This window comes from Dendrobium catenatum, unplaced genomic scaffold, assembly GCF_001605985.2.
Source record: "Dendrobium catenatum unplaced genomic scaffold, ASM160598v2 fragScaff_scaffold_186, whole genome shotgun sequence".
Classification (NCBI taxonomy): domain Eukaryota; kingdom Viridiplantae; phylum Streptophyta; class Magnoliopsida; order Asparagales; family Orchidaceae; genus Dendrobium; species Dendrobium catenatum.
This window is the reverse complement of record NW_021318648.1, coordinates 119,714-136,258: the sequence shown is the minus strand read 5'-3', so window position 1 is coordinate 136,258 and position 16,545 is coordinate 119,714. Positions and strand designations below refer to the sequence as shown.

The 16,545-nt window shown below is 39.2% G+C and overlaps 1 protein-coding gene across 4 annotated transcripts in view; it reads right to left on the bottom strand.

The window, feature by feature from the left end:
• Positions 1-2,684: 2,684 nt before the first annotated feature.
• LOC110096298 (chaperone protein dnaJ 10) overlaps positions 2,685-16,545 on the bottom strand; it is a 34,984-nt gene continuing 21,123 nt past the window's right edge. For all 4 annotated transcript variants that reach the window (XM_020822174.2, XM_028692903.1, XM_020822172.2 and 1 more), the window contains 4 exons: positions 12,567-12,725; positions 12,284-12,456; positions 3,584-3,664; positions 2,685-2,977 (listed from right to left, as the gene is read on the bottom strand). In XM_020822174.2, coding sequence (XP_020677833.1) covers positions 2,900-2,977; positions 3,584-3,664; positions 12,284-12,456; positions 12,567-12,725 — 491 coding nt within the window. In that variant the 3' untranslated portion in view covers positions 2,685-2,899. The remainder of the gene's footprint in view (positions 2,978-3,583; positions 3,665-12,283; positions 12,457-12,566; positions 12,726-16,545) is intronic.

Below are 16,545 nucleotides of genomic sequence, written 5' to 3'. Positions count from 1 at the left end.
TGCTTTATGAAAAGTGCTTTACAGATAACTTTTGAATTAAACAAAACTCTAATGACACACAGATTAGGATAGATTACAGTCAAATCATCAGCTATAATATCCACTTTTGATATATCATCAAAAAATTTATCTTGATCTGGCATGGATCTCGAGGTAAAATTGAGTTAGAAATTTCAGAAATTAAATTCAGAATCATATAAATTCCGATTTCAGCAAATTTATAGTTGAACTGAACTTCTCAAAAAGATGAACCTAACAACACCAAATTCGATCTAATCTAAGCCCAAATAGTATATATATATATATATAAATAATGCAATTTGTTTGTTAAAAAATTGTGCATAGCTGAAGAAGAGGAGCTTTTATTTGATTCGGTGTAAGGACGCAGAGGAAGATTCGGTCGTAGGCAAAATCGCGCCTATACCGTCAAAAAACTCGGTACACCTCGGTATAGGCTGAAAAAACTCGGTACACCTCGGTATAGCGCGATTTTGCCTACGACCGAATCTTCCTCTGCATCCGGTCGGAGGACGTAATAATTCTTCGAAGAAGAGAGTTTTGATGAACACCCAACCCACTCTACAGTCAAAAGCTCATTGATCTTCTCAAATTATTTTGATGTTCAGTGGGCTATCTTTATTAAAGTTTGTATTTTTTTATTATAATCTTAATTATTTAAAGCATATTATTTCTCCCTAAAAGAGAAGAAGTATGATTTTATGACATTTAATCAAGAAAATATGCATATTCATCGGATGAATTTATTAAATTATAAATTTAATCGCATAAGATAAATAAAATTAGTATATTTGTAATGAGTGGATTTTAAGAGGGTTTGTAGAGCTTATATACTGTTGATATCTAATAACATGCAACCAAGTAATGTATTTGATAAATTTATTAATTTTTAAATGTATTTCATAATTTTAATGAGCATATTTTTGAAACTAATACTATATATGAAAATAATATATTGCACTCATCTCAAAATAAATTGAATAATTTTTATGATGTGCACAGAACTTGTGTTCAACTAGACTTGTAAATACAATTAGAGCTCTAAAAGGCGAGAAATTATTCCGTGCGGACGCCGGAAGCAACTCTATGTCCAGAGGCGAATCAGGTGCATTCACATCAGCGGAACCGAACGAAGGGGTGACGTGACATATTCTGATTCGTCTCCGGACGACGTTGTGCATCGCAAATACAATGAGAGCTCTAAAAGGCGAGAAATTATTCTGTGCGAACGCTGGAAGCAGCTCTACGTCCAGAGGCGAATCAAGTGCATTCACGTCAGCGAAACCGAGCGAAAGGGTGACATGAAGTATTCTAATTGGTCTCCGGACAACGTTCTGCATCAGCACTGAATAATTTTTCCTAAAAAAACTATCAAGGCATCTCCAAATCTTTGTAAAGCTATCTTATTTTTCTGCCTCTCACTCTGTGCCATTGAATAGAACCTCATGTAAATGATTATAATCATCAGAGTTCAATCAATTATCAATAACATCAAGTCTTTCCTACTACATGGGATCGAAAACATGAATATTTTTTACTCTATTGAGTTAAATAGTTGACAATTAAAATAAAATTTGTTGAATAATCATGATATAAAATTTTTTAATATATTGTATTCAATCTACTATTAATGGGGAACAAATTTGGAACAGAAACATCTTAATTTCCACATGCTCCTTATATAATGCAAAGGCATCGGAGGTTTTCATGTTCTTCCATGGTTCGGATGAGAATTTCTTGGTCCTCTTGCTTATTTTTTATCATCAATTGCTGCTTTCGATTTAAAAAAAAGTCAAATTTTGACAGATATTAAGACTTAAGCTCCGTTTGAGACAAATTTTTTTATTATTTCTAAAATAAAATTTTAATATAATATTTTTTTAATTGTAAAATTTTATACTTAAAAAAAAAGGGTTTTAGAAAGTAATAAAAAAAGCTGACAAATGAAACCTTAGGCTTCATCTAGGACTGCTTTTGGAAACAACTTTTTAATACACAAATTAATTGAAAGCAGGAAAAAAATAACAATCATAAACTGTTCCAAATAAAGGAGATTATTATGTTCGAACACCAGACCATTCAAAGGCGAATAAAAGCCCGCCACGTCACCCGATACATAGCAAAAAGATGACATGGTGCACTCTAATTCGACTCCGAACAACATCCGGTGTCCGCATAGAATGACTTTTTTTCCCAAACAAAAAACCTTTCTGCAATTGAAACTGTAATTCTGGTATCTTCTGTTGCCAACATACGTGCTTTCATTAGCTTACTAATCTCTTGATCATTCTTCTTCATATCATCTAAGAAGAAAATTCCATCTACAATGGAGAGATGAATTATAAGGCCAATGAACTAACAAAAGAGGTTTGTTTGATTTGGTGTATTAGAGATGTAAAGTCAGCTCATTTTTCATGAGTTCCGAATTCGCCTAAATTGGGCAAAATCAAAACTCAAGCTTCATTTGGGACGGCTTTTTTAATGTTTTCTAAAATAATTTTTTAGCATTAAAATTTCTAAGTTCAAAAAATTTTTATACTAAATCCTCCAGCTTTGGTTCCATCTCCCCCTTCCTCTCCCTTTCCAAATCCTAGAAGTTTCATAAGGGATCCTTGTTTTTAGTATTTACCTTACAATCAATTAAAGAAACAGAAATAATCTTTACATTTATTTTAAAACCAACCAAATATTTCCAAAATAATCAAATTTTAGCATATTTAATTTACAAAGCAATTGAAAATACACATACATCACAACTACATCCAAAAGAAGCAATTTGCAAGTAAAATATACAGTAAAAATTAAACAAAAGCAAGTCAGGAGTAACACAATGTTTTCCCAGATTCCATCAACTTATCAGAAAGCATTATTTCAGTAGCATTTAAGATGTTTTATTACTTTTTTGGGCGCTAGGGTCGACACGGAGACTATTCTCTCTTTGGTACACAGATTTGGCACCCTGTAGAGTAATCAGAAGAAAAACCAATTCAGTATTCCAAGGGGCAAAACTTCATCAGAGAATCAGAACATAAGCAAAAGGCTTTTTTTTTTGTTGGTCTGTAATTTCGTATATCATTTTTCTAGTTGAAATTGCAAATTATTTAGGTTTGTTGATAGAGGAATTGGAAATGGGACCTCCAGATAAAAATCGGTTTATGTAAAATTGCAAATTGCAAATTGTTCAGGATTGCAGATAGAGGAACTCAGATAAAAATCAGTTTATATTACTTCTGAAGCAATGAGGATTATATCAGGACCTAATGATGACAAAAGTTAAACCTAAATATATTTTTCTTCCCTTATTTGTTTAAAAAGTAAAACTACAGCATATCACCAGTTACATTAAGGCTTCGTTAGAGACGGCTTTCTTCTTGCTTTTTAAAACCGACTTCTTAGTATAAGAATTTCTTGAATTTGAAATTTTTGTACTAAAGTTATTTTTAAAAGCAGTACAAAAGCTGTTCCAAACGAAGCCTAAATATGTATTCTCTACACATAAATACCCAATGCCAGAGACATGACGTAGAAATATTTTTTTAATGCTAAATGGTCAAAAGATACTTACTTGAAATATTGTCCCTAGCTTCTTTAGAGCTCTGGCTCGAAGTTTGAGAACATCCTTGGGGACATTGCTTTCTCTAAGGACCTGAAACACAAGGTACAGCTCAGCGTCCACTGCATAGAGGGGATAAAGATATATATTTCGTCGCACTTTTGCTTCAGTTAAACAGATTCAACGAGAACTGCAGACTGTAGCATTAAACAAATGGAGACATTTCATAAGGGGATGAGTGTTGATGGAAAATCTTCTATATGTATCACTTATTAAATAAATGTGCAGGACGACATAATGGAAAAAGATAAGGAAAATAACATAACTGTGAGAGAATAAATGCATATTTCCCCAATTTAGATGCTTTCCTAAAACAAATTTCTCCTAATATTATAGTTAAATTACGAGATGTTGATAGGGAAAAGGCTTAGCTTTATTGCATAAATCTATCCATATTTATAGATCTATATAGGAATATAGGAATATAGGATATCTAATAAAGAAACAAATAAATTACATAATTGTCCTAATATAATCCTTCCTAAATCAACCACCTAACTAGGAAAAGAGATTGGCGTGATCTAGATAAGAATCCCATGGATCCCTATCTAAGACATGGGATCAAATGCCAAGGGATGACTGAGATTTAACATTGCCACTCAATTATGAATTTAGGCAATAGTGAGTTGTCGCATATAGGAACATAACTAGTGGAATCCACTAGGATGCAAGGAGACGAAGCAATGAGTTCGTGATTGGGGTTAGGAAGTAGGTGCTTATGGTGATTGATGATTAGAATTGGGTTTGTGAACACTACCAAAGTTGGGCACTAACGCACAAGGATGCTTGCAAAAATGCAAAGATGGATGCATGCGTAGACACATTCTAGGATAAGAGGTATTGCGGGTGAGGTGATGAGTGTGAAGAGGATAGTGTTACGTTTGGACCGGTCCCAGCTAGACCGGTCCGGTTATACGCCCGTCGGCCCAGAGCCGGGCGGAACCAAATCGTAGAAACGGCGGAAGAAGGAGCGGGCCCATGAAAGCTTTGAGCGTTTCGTTGGAGGGAATTTTTGAATGAGGAGGGTGTTTAGGTAATTTGTATATTTCCTTTTGCTTTAATTAGGGAGTAATGAGGCAATGAGGGATTATCTTGAATTTGAATCTTATTTGAGATCTAGGTTTTGTTCTTGGGCTCTTGGCGTTGCCGGAGATTGTGGAGAGTAATTCCTTCCTCTCGAATTGAAGGAAAAGTGTATCTTTCTTTGTTGTTTGCATCTACTACTGGAATACAAGAGTTTTGCATCGTTTTCTCTCAGAATTCTAGTGAAAATCCCTTATCTCTCTCTGTTTTGTGGTTGTTTCCTGTGGTGGACAGCAACCATATTGCTGTGATTTACTGATTTGGGGTTAGGAATACTTGTGAATACAAGTATTTCCTATCAAATTGATATCAGAGTGTCGTTTTTTGGGACCGTTGGTGGCTGAAATCCTGAAAATTTCAGCAGTTTCTTCGTTCCCAGAATAAGATCTTTGAGATTCTTGGGAAGGACGATGGCCGGGAAGAAAGTAGAAGTTTTGGAAGGCGAAATCAGACAATTGAAATCCGATTTGGAGGGAAGATTTTTCGATTTCCAAAATCAAATCACCTCCAACAATGAAAGGTTGGAGGGGAAGTTCATCGTGATGGAAGAAATGATGAAGAAATTACTTGAAATGAAGACCAATCCGGAGACATCAGAAGTACGAGAGACCACCGACGGCCATGGCACGGGAGGAAATCCGAACTCGTTACGGGGAAGGAGGAATTCGGAGGTAGAGATCTTGGAGGAGGAGAATGACATGCCCCCTCTAGAACCACTTTCTAGAGAAGAGATGAGTAGGGGATACGACCAACGGGAGGCTGATTTGGTCGGAAGGAGGGAAGAATTCAATCGCCGAGGTGCTGAATTTGAAAGAATCCAGCGTCGAGATGCTGATTTGAAGGGGGAAGGGAAGAATTTCATCGCCGATGTGCTGAATACAAAAGAATTCAGCGTCGAGGGGCTGTTTTTGAAAGAAGAAGTGAGGAACGTCATCGTCGAGGTGCTGAATTTGAAGCAATTCAGCGAATTCAGCGTCGAGGTGATGATTTGGAAGGGAGAAGAGGAGAGTATGAAGAGGGATTCGAGTATAACCGTCGGAGGGATGATCGGGACACTTGAGGAACTCTTCCCCTCAATGTTTAAAATTGCGTATTCGGGTATTGAGGCGTTTTTCATTCGTGGGGCGAGGCATAAGCCTCAAGGCGTTTTGAGGCGTAAGCCTCAAAATCAAAAGATTGCGTAAACATAAAATGATAAATTTTTTATATACTAATGAGTGAATAATATAAAACATAAAAAAACATAAGATATGAAGTGAAATCAAAATATCCCAGTAATAAGATAACATGAAATATAGTTCAACTCAAAATTCTATCTTTCCCAAATCCTAGTATTCTTTTCATTAAAATATAATTTTAATTTCCAAAAATAAATAGCAATGACATATCACATAAGAACTCATAAGTCATCAGCACTGTCATCACTAAGGGGTTCTTCATTTGAATCATCATTATGATAAACTGCTCTCTCCCCTTCCTCCTCTTCTATAGAGTCTAATGTCGGGCATTTACTTCAAGATTTATGTAAGTTTTAATATATATTGCGTGAGGCGTAAGCCTCATGCCAGTGAGGCGAGGCGGGCCTCAAAGCCGGCCTCAACCAAGTTGAGGCGCAAGCCTCATAAAAAAACTCGAGGCGTAAGCATCGAGGCATTTTTTACTGGAATTGGCGGGCCTCAAGGCGAGCCTCATATTGCGCAATTTTAAACCATGCTTCCCCTTCGAGGAATGGGAGGTTATGGAGGATACAGGGGAAACGGAGGAGACCCACGAGTGAGGAAGCTGAAGATGCCCGTCTTTGAGGGTGAGGACGACCATGACTGGATCTACAAGGTGGAGCGTTACTTCACTGTCAACGGGTTGACAGAGGAAGAAAAGCAGATGACGGCGGGACTGTGTTTGGAGGGAAATGCCTTGGCCTGATATCAGTGGCATGACAGGAGGGAGCCCATTCGGAGCTGGAGAGAGTTCAAGGATTGCTTACTAGAGCGTTTCCGAGCCGATGGGGGAGGAGACTTCTATGAGCAATTCTTTGCTATGACTCAGGAGAGGACAGTGGCAGACTACCGGGCAAGTTCGAGTACTTGGCTAGCAGATTAGATCACATTTCAGAGTCAGCCTTGGAAGGTAATTTCATGAAAGGGCTGAAACCGGAGATCCAATCAGCAGTAAGGGTGTTGGAGCCGAGAAACCTAGGTAAGGATATGGAGCTGGCGCAATTGGTGGAAGACCAGAATAAATCAAAAAGAGGAGCTCGAGGGAACTATTATGGGGGCTCATACAAGATGACTACCACCTTCCTACCAACAAAAGGGGGGAGCGTCAGGGGGTCAGAAGGAAGCACCCAAGGAGAAAACTGGAGGGGGAAATGGAGGACAGTTCAAAAAATTGACAGAAAAGGAGATGCAGGATAAGAGAGCAAAGGGGTTGTGCTTCAGGTGTGATGAGAAGTATATGCCGGGACATAGGTGCAAGGACCGAACTCTTCAGGTTCTCCTTGTCTGTAAAGACGAGGAAGACGAGGAGGAAGGTGGGAGCAGATCTGAAGAGGAGGAGGAGAAGCTGCACCTTGACTGAATCACACTATGAAAGTGAGAGGAGAGATAGCTGACCGTAAGGTGGTGGTGCTGATAGATAGTGGGGCAACCCACAACTTCATTTCCACCCAGATCGTTGAGCTGCTTGGAATGGAGTTAATGGATACTGGAGGGTATGGGGTTATGATGGGCACAGGAAAGGTGGAGATTGGGAGAGGAGTTTGTAGAGGAGTGGTGCTGAAGATACAGAGGATCCAGGTGAGGGAGGACTTCCTCCCCTTGGAACTAGGGAGCACTGACGTCATATTGGGGATGAAATGGCTGTAGACATTGGGGGAGACCAAGATCAACTCGGGGATACTGAGGATGGAGCTGGTGATAGGGGGGAGAAGGAGGGTGATGTTGGGCTGACCAAGGCTGGGGTTTCTCTCAAATCCCTGATCAAAACCATTAAGGGAGAGGGAGGAGGCTACTTGGTGGAGTTGCACCGCTTGGAAGGGGTCAGACTCGAGGAAGAGGGCAATGTTCCATCATCAGTGCAACCACTCATACATCAATTCGACGGGGTATTTCAAACCCCCCAGGGTTTACCTCCTCAGAGGGAGCTGGAGCACACCATCAGTTTGAAAGCAGGGGAAACATCGATCAGCGTCCGGCCTTACCATTACCCACATATCCAGAAAGATGAGATTGAGAAGCTGATCCTGGAAATGCTGGAGGCGGGGATCATCAGACTCAGCGTTAGCATTTTCTCTAGTACAGTTCTCCTGGTCAAGAAGAAGGATGGGAGTTGGACATTCTGTGTCGATTACAGGGCTCTGAATAAGGGCACTGTACCAGACAAATTCCCAATTCCAGTGATTGACGAGCTGTTGGACGAGCTACATGGGGCAGTGGTATTTTCCAAGTTGGACTTAAAATCTGGATAGCACCAGATCAGGATGAGAGAGGCGGATGTCCCGAAGACAGCCTTCAAGACACATGAGGGACATTATGAATTTCTGGTAATGCCCTTCGGATTGACCAACACTCCTGCAACTTTTTAATCCTTGATGAACAGGGTATTCAAGCAGCACCTCAGGAAGTTTGTCCTGGTCTTTTTTGATGACATCATGGTGTACAGCAGGACTATGGATGAGCACTTGGAACATCTGAGGGTGGTATTAGAAGTGCTTCAGGAGCATCAGTTGAAAGCAAACCTGAAGAAGTGCAGTTTTGCTCAGGCAAGTGTGGAGTACTTGGGACATGTGGTATCCTAAGGACTGGCAGCGGATCAAACTAAAATTGAGGCAATGCAGAAATGGCCACTGCCTAGGAACCTCAGGGAGTTGAGGGGTTTTCTAGGATTGACGGGATACTACAGGAAGTTTGTGAAGGGGTACGGCTCCATTGCATGGCCATTGACTGAGCAACTGAAGAAGGATAGTTTTTTATGGGGAGAAGCAGCAACCCAGGCTTTCCAGAAGCTAAAGGAAGCCATGACTACAGTACCAGTGCTAGCACTTGCAGATTTCAACCAGGTCTTTGTGGTAGAGACGGATGCGTCAGGACATGGACTAGGGGCATTGCTGATGCAGAATCACAGGACGATAGCATATTACAGTCAAGTGCTTTCAGCTAGAGCCAGATTGAAGTTAGTATATGAAAGCGAGCTGATGGCCATTGTCCTGGCTATTCAGAAGTGGCGGCCTTATCTCTTGGCAAGATACTTTATTGTACGGACTGATCAGAGGAGCTTGAAGTATCTGTTAGAGCAAAGAATGGTGACCGAGGAACATCAAAGGTGGTTATCCAAACTATTAGGCTACGATTTTGAGATCCAATATAAGTCGGGTTTGGAAAATAGGGCAGCCGATGCTTTATCCAGATGTGTTGGGGAGCTCCAAGAATTAGCTGTGTCGGTACCCTTGATGGTCAACTGGGGTGCTATCAAGGAAGAAAGCCTGCGGGATGAAGAATTGGGAAAAATCAGAGAAGATCTAAGGACAGACAAGAGTAGCCATCCGGGTTACTGCATTGAGGGGGAGAGGCTATTGTATCAAGGGAGGTTTGTGATGCCGAGAACCTCCATCCACATTCCCCACTTGTTGCATGAGTTCCATGGCAGCGCGGTTGGAGGCCACTCAGGAGTTCAAAAGACCTACAGGAGGCTAGCAGCTAAGCTCTACTGGAAAGGGATGCACAAAGATGTGGAGGAGATGGTAGCAATGTGTGAGGTGTGCCAGCGAAACAAATACATGGCAATGGCTCCAAGAGGACTACTACAACCATTGACACTTCCAAACAATGTTTGGGAGGAAGTGTCAATGAATTTCATCGACGGCTTACCCATATCAGAAGGATTCACGGTCGTCCAGGTAGTGGTGGACCGACTCAGCAAATATGCACACTTCATTCTCTTACGACACCCCTACACTGATGTGTCAGTAGCAGCCGCATTTATCAGGGAGGTTGTTAGACTGCATGGGATTCCTAAATCGATTGTGTCTGATAGAGACAAAGTGTTCCTTAGCCAGTTTTGGAGGGAACTGTTCCGAATGCAGGGCACTATCCTCAAGAGAAGTACCGCCTACCATCCTCAGACAGATGGACAGACAGAGGTGGTAAACCGGAGCTTAGAGACATATTTGAGGTGTTTTGCTTCAGAAACACCACGGAAGTGGGCACAATGGTTACCATGGGCGGAGTACTGGTACAACACCTCGCACCATTCTGCTTCTCAGATGACCCCACTCAAAGTGTTGTATGGGAGGGACCCCCCCACACCTAGTGCACTATGGGAGAGGAAGTACACCTAATTCTTCAGTTGAGCAATACATAGAGGAACGAGACCTTGTGCTAGAGGAGCTGAAGAAAAATCTAGGAAGAGCACAACAAATCATGAAGAAGCGAGCAGATACACACAGGATGGACATACAATATGAAGTAGGGGATAAGATGTAATTGAAGCTAAGGTCCTACAGGCAAAAATCAGTGGCTAATAGGAGGAACAAGAAATTGGCCCCAAGATACTTTGGTCCCCTTGGGGAAGATTGGAGCAGTGGCGTATCGTCCGAAGTTACCCTCCTCCGCTACCATACACCCGGTGTTTCACGTGTCACAGCTGAGGAGAGCACTTGGAGAGCATGCAGCTAGTGTGGAATTGTCAGCATCACTGACAGAGGATTTGGAGGTGGTCATGGAACCCGTGGAGCTAGAAGGGGTAAGGTGGGATAAAAAGGGAAACAAAGAGGTGTTGATCAAATGGAAGGATCTTCCCGACTACGAGGCCACTTTGGAGCCCTGTGAGATGATGAAGCAGCAGTTCCCGTACTTTCACCTTGAGGACAAGGTGAATCTTTGAGAGGGGAGTAATGTTACATTTGGACCGGTCCCAGCTGGACCGGTCTGGTTCTACACCCGGCGGCCCAGAGCCGGGCGGAACCAAATCACAGAAACGACGGAAGGAGCGGGCCCAGGCAAGCTTTGAGTATTTTGTTGGAAGGAATTTTTGAATGAGGGTGTTTAGGTAATATGTATCTTTCATTTCGCTTTAATTAGGGAGTAATGAGGCAATGAGGGATTATCTTGAATTTGAATCTTATTTGAGATCTAGGTTTTGTTCTTGGGCTCTTGGCGTTGCCGGAGATTGTGGAGAGTAATTCCTTTCTCTCGAATTGAAGGAAAAGTGTATATTTCTTTGCTGTTTGCATCTACTATCGGAATACAAGAGTTTTGCTTCGTTTTCTCTCAGATTTCTAGTGAAAATCCCTTGTTTCTCTCTGTTTTGTGGCTGTTTCCTGCGGTGGACAGCAACCATATTGTTGTGATTTACTGATTTGGGGTTAGGAATACCTGTGAATACAAGTATTTCCTATCAGATAGCTAAGTCTTAACCGAGTCACTTTAATACTATATTGATGAGAAATCCTATGATGTATTATACATTAAATAAAGGTGTATGGTTATAAGTGTACAAAATGAATATAATGATAAAAAAAATCTATGACGCATAGACAATTCTCCTCAAAGAGGCGTGCAGTATCCGACACGACAAGCGTCCGACACTCTGAAAATGTGTCCAATTAAAAAAAAATTAAATACAAATTGGACACGTGTGTCCGACATGCGTATCTTAAATATTTTATGAATTTTTAAATAAAATTTCTTGTATTTAAAATTTTTACTTATTTAAAATATAAAAACCAAATTTCCTATTTCCTATCCACAACATCAAATCAATCACCCGCACTTAATACCCCATTCATCGAATATTCTCATTTTCATTTCTCTTTGGCAGATTACAACTTTGATTTCATAACAATGCCCTATTTCATCTCGACATCGACATCTGATGTCGTTACAACATCAACATTTCAAAACAATCTCCATATCAAAATTTGACGTTGTCTTTACATTGATGCTCGATGCTAGCAATTTTTACACCCACAACTTGACATCTCATCTTTGTCCAACGTCTTCTCAACATCGACGACCAACGCCGTCTCAATATCGACGATAAACGCCCTCTTAACATTGACATCCAATTTTTACTGCATAACATCAATGCCCGACTGTCGACAGCATTGTCATCTCCTCTCTCGATGTGATAAACAGCATCGACGTCCAACTCTTGACATCTTAATATTAATCATTTCAAGCACAAAATCTAGTTAAATGACTTATTATTTTTAAATTATTTTTAAATTATACTTATTCAATTTTTATACATTAATTTTAAAATATAAAAAACTATAATACCATGTCCAACCCGTGTTTGTGTCCTATATTTTTAACAATTAATGTGTCCCGTGTCCGTGTCTTTGCATCATAGAAAAAAAGTTGGATAATAAACACAGTTATGGGGAGTAATGCGTATCTCCTCAACTTAGATGATTTCCTAATACTATTTTTCTTATGTAAATTTGTTATGCCAATGGTACGCATATCATGATTTTTTTTCTTTATTTCTAAAAGATGAACTATTTGAATCCCCCTAGCCATCAAATGTATAAGCTATTTGGAAAATAGTTTTAAGTGTTTAGGAGCTTACAGCCTGACAAACATGTGAAAGTGTTGATTCAATATCAACAACATTTATCTTCCATAGGGAATTAACCATAGCGTCTTTCTTTTCTGCAATATTCTTTATGAAGTCCTCTTCCATGTTTTCACTTTGATCTAATTTCTTCATACTTTCTTGTAGTTGAATCAAAGAGATGGCCCCTGGCATCAGAAAGTTGGACGTTAGTATCTAAACATTAAACAAAGGTTGCCAAAGGTTGTTCTTATGACAATGTATCCGAAGACTGGAACAATAAGCAAAATAAAATTACCTGATGCTGCATTTACTTGTGATTTGACATGATGGCCTTTATCCCGCACCCATTCAGCTATGAATGGCACACCCATATATAATATATTTTTTCCAAGTTCCTTTGCAGCTTGTCTCCTATAAATGTAACCAATGGTATGCAGCATAGCCTCTCCAAAGGCTGAAAGCATCAAATAACTTAAATAAACGAAAAAGCCAAAGAAATAACTAGTAGCTAAGAAGTGAACAAAATACACTCTTCGATGAATTCGCCATCAATGGAATCAACAAAGCCAATGGTAATGATTATCACATACAGGCTCATCAAACAAGAGGCTAGCGGAAATACTATATGCAAAGAATGTTTGGAAAAATAAGTAAAAGCTAATAATATATGATTTTAACTTTCACAAAACAACTTCAGAAATTCCATGTTGAAACTTAAGTGCAACCTAAGAATTGATTTTTTTTTAAGTACTGCTGAAGTGGACCAACCTTACAAGTTACTTGATTTTGCTTGGAGTACTAAAAGATCCCATGCAAGAAGGTGGACATTGAATTGATTCAACCTCATCAAGTGGGCCATGCCGATTACATTTTAATAGAACCAGAAAATAATAAGGATTCCCCATGCATAGGTGATATATAATCAATTGCTCATATCAAAAATTTATCTTTCAAACATAGTTGGTTTATGTTAGACCGGTCCAATCATCAAGTGGGCCATGCCGATTACATTTTAATAGAACCAGAAAATAATAAGGATTCCCCGTGCATAGGTGATATATAATCAATTGCTCATATCAAAAATTTATCTTTCAAACATAGTTGGTTTATGTTAGACCGGTCCATTGGACCGGTCCAGCCGGTCCCGTATGGACCTGATCACGCGAAACAAGCGGACATTTTCCACCGGTTTGTGCTGCCGATTGAACCGCAAATCCCACGGAGCAATTTAGGAAGGGATTTTGTGGAAGTTAGAAGGGAAATTTGAATGTAGGGATTGTTTAGAGATTTCCTTCTGAATTGTATGTATTAAATAGTTTGTTTTCCTAGGGTTAGGGCATCTTGAATTTGGCTGAAATTTGAGATCTCCTAGATTTAGGTTTTTCTTTGGACTCTAGTGACGTCTAGAGATTTGAAGAGATCGATCCTCCTCTCGAATAGAGGATCAATTGTATCTTGGTATTTTCCGCTTCCTTTTCAACAAATAATACAAATTATCTACGGTTTTCGTAGTTTTGTGTGGATTTTTGTGGAGAAATCTCGTTGTTTTCCGAAGATTGATAGGAAAAACTTGAGATCTACAAGTGTTTCCAATCAATTTCATTCCAATCACCATTGGTTGTGGGCGAACTTCTAGTTCCAGCAATGGTCTTGCACCTCTTTTTCATTTGCTCTAACCAAAAACCCTTGTTGTTTACAACATAGCTAAACCTAGAAAAACTTACAACCCAGATAAAAGTGGAGGGTTGCGTAAGGTAGTCAACAACCAGCATAAAATTTGTCGAATAATAATGACATGAATCCTTTAAGAAATTGTATTAAACTGCTATAGCACCCAAGTAGTTTTAAAATTGTGCATGAAAAACCTTACTCATAAATTCAATATAGATTGTTGACCTCTAAATCCCAAAGTAAGACAGCCAACAATGGAAGGGTTTCCAACTTGGGCTTCTATCCCAAGAAGGGTTCCCATGTCAATGCCCTTGAAAAAGATAATGGTCAAGGAAGGTCCCGAGATGTGTCATAGATCGTTTCCCTTCTATAACAAATTAACAATTTCAACAATTCTACCAAATAGAGGTCTAACAACAAAAGTCAGTTTGGTGAAATGTTGATAAAGCCCAAATCAAAGCCGATAAAGGTCAATCAACTGAAAGTCAACATGGTGAAACAATGATTAGCTCACCTCATAAAGGTTGGATAACTCTAAGTCAACCCGATAAAACATCAATCAGCCCAACTTCTACCCATTTAAGGTCAGTACAAACTTGATCTGATCAAATACCAATTAACCAAATTCGAATTGGTAATGACCATTAGACTCAAATCCAACCTAGTATAACATCAGTTAGCTCAATTCTACAAGGCCGGCCAACTGAGGTTCATTTCCTTTAGAAGGAAGATGATTCTATGCATTGATTACCTAATATTTGGAATTTTCCTTCTAAAGTGCAGCAGGGCAGTAATTCCGACTATCCAATTGAGGTTAAAATTTATAAAAGCCAATGGAAGAGAGCTTAATTTCCACACTCCCCCTCAATTAGGAATATATATTGATTGTACCTAGCATGAAAAATAAGAGCGTATTAAAATTAATTGAAAGCTTTAGCTAGGATATCTACTGTTTGAGATTTGGTGGGCCATAGATAAATTTAATAATGTCTTTTTCAATTTCTTCATTTATGAAGTATTGATCAATCTTGATAAACTTAGTTTAATCATGATGGATAAAATTTTTAATAAAGTTAATTGTAGCTTGGTTATCATACATCATTATCAATGGCTATCTAATGCGATCTTTAGAAGTTCCAAAAATCTTTTGAGCTATATTCATTCAAAAATTCAACTTCAACCTTACTTACTAGCAACAACTACTTACTTCTAACTTCTCCCAGCGACAAGATTTCCCATGCAAATGAACAGTAGTTAGAAGTGGAGTTGTGATCAAATATAGAGCCAACCACATCAACATTAGAGAATTTTTATACTCCAATCTTCTCGTTTCTTAAAGAATAGACATATTCATGAAGAAATTTTAAGATATTTTAGCATCATGTAGACTGCATCGACTAAAAACACTAGCAATCCTGCATTTAGCATCATGTAGACTGCATCGACTAAAAACACCTTTCATTGCCCAAATGAGAAGTAACCTTCGGCCCTAATTTTATTGATAGGATCAATAAAGGTGTTGGAAGGATTGCATCCTATCACACTTGTATCTTTTATTAGATCTATAGTTTATAATTATTGAGAGAGCTATGTCTTCCTTCGATCTTCGCAACCTTTCATATCAAAAAATATTTTAAGGCCCCGAGATCTTTAATTTCAAATTCATTTGCTAAGATCACTTTTAGTCTATTGATTTCTCTTTCATTTTTACCGGTTGATACAATGTCATCAATATAGATAATCAAAGCGGTGATTTCACTTGCCGATGATTTCCAGGTTGGACTGGCCTGGACCGGTTCAGCAGTCCTCCTTTGGGCCAGCCTAACACAATCCTTACAGAGTGCTTCTTCAAATAGGGATATATTTTGTGAAATAGGAAAATATCTCAGATCATGTGATATGATATCTCTCAATCTACAATTCATGATCAGGTCTTTTCAATTTTTAAATTAAATGCATTCATGACCATAAATTTTTTAGTAGTTGACCTGATGTTGATATCAGGTGCCTCATGGCCATACTAGAGTTCCTTAAGCACTTTTTTTAGCATCCTAATTTGCTTTTGATTAAATGATGGTAATGTGGAGGAAGGTGGTGATTTCTAAGAGTCAACATTGGTAAAAAGAAATCATAACCTCATTTCCTAGCATCCACCTAGCTGGCTTCCCGTAAAACTTCCACCAAGTTTCTTTATCATGTTCGGAATTTCAACAGTGATCACACGAAGAATTTTTTACTTTCTAAGAAATTTTCGTCGGATGTACACATTCTTTGAAATGCAAGTGTAAATCTTTGAGGGCAATTAGAGTGCCTTAGTCTCCCACTATAATCTTTTTGCAATTTTTCTCTCTTTAGTAGAGAACATGATTAGGGGTGTCAATATTTGACACGAAACGACAACCCGACCCGGAAAATGCGGGTTGGACCCGACCCGTTTATAAACGGGTCGGGTCCGTGTTTGCAGATTCGACCCATTTGATAAAACGGGTCGGGTCGGGTTGACCCAGCGGGTTGCAGGGTCAACCCGAAAACCCGTTTAATTTTAAAAAAAATTGAATTTCCCGCTGCTCCCGCCCGCTGCCCGCCGCGCTGCCCCAGCCCGC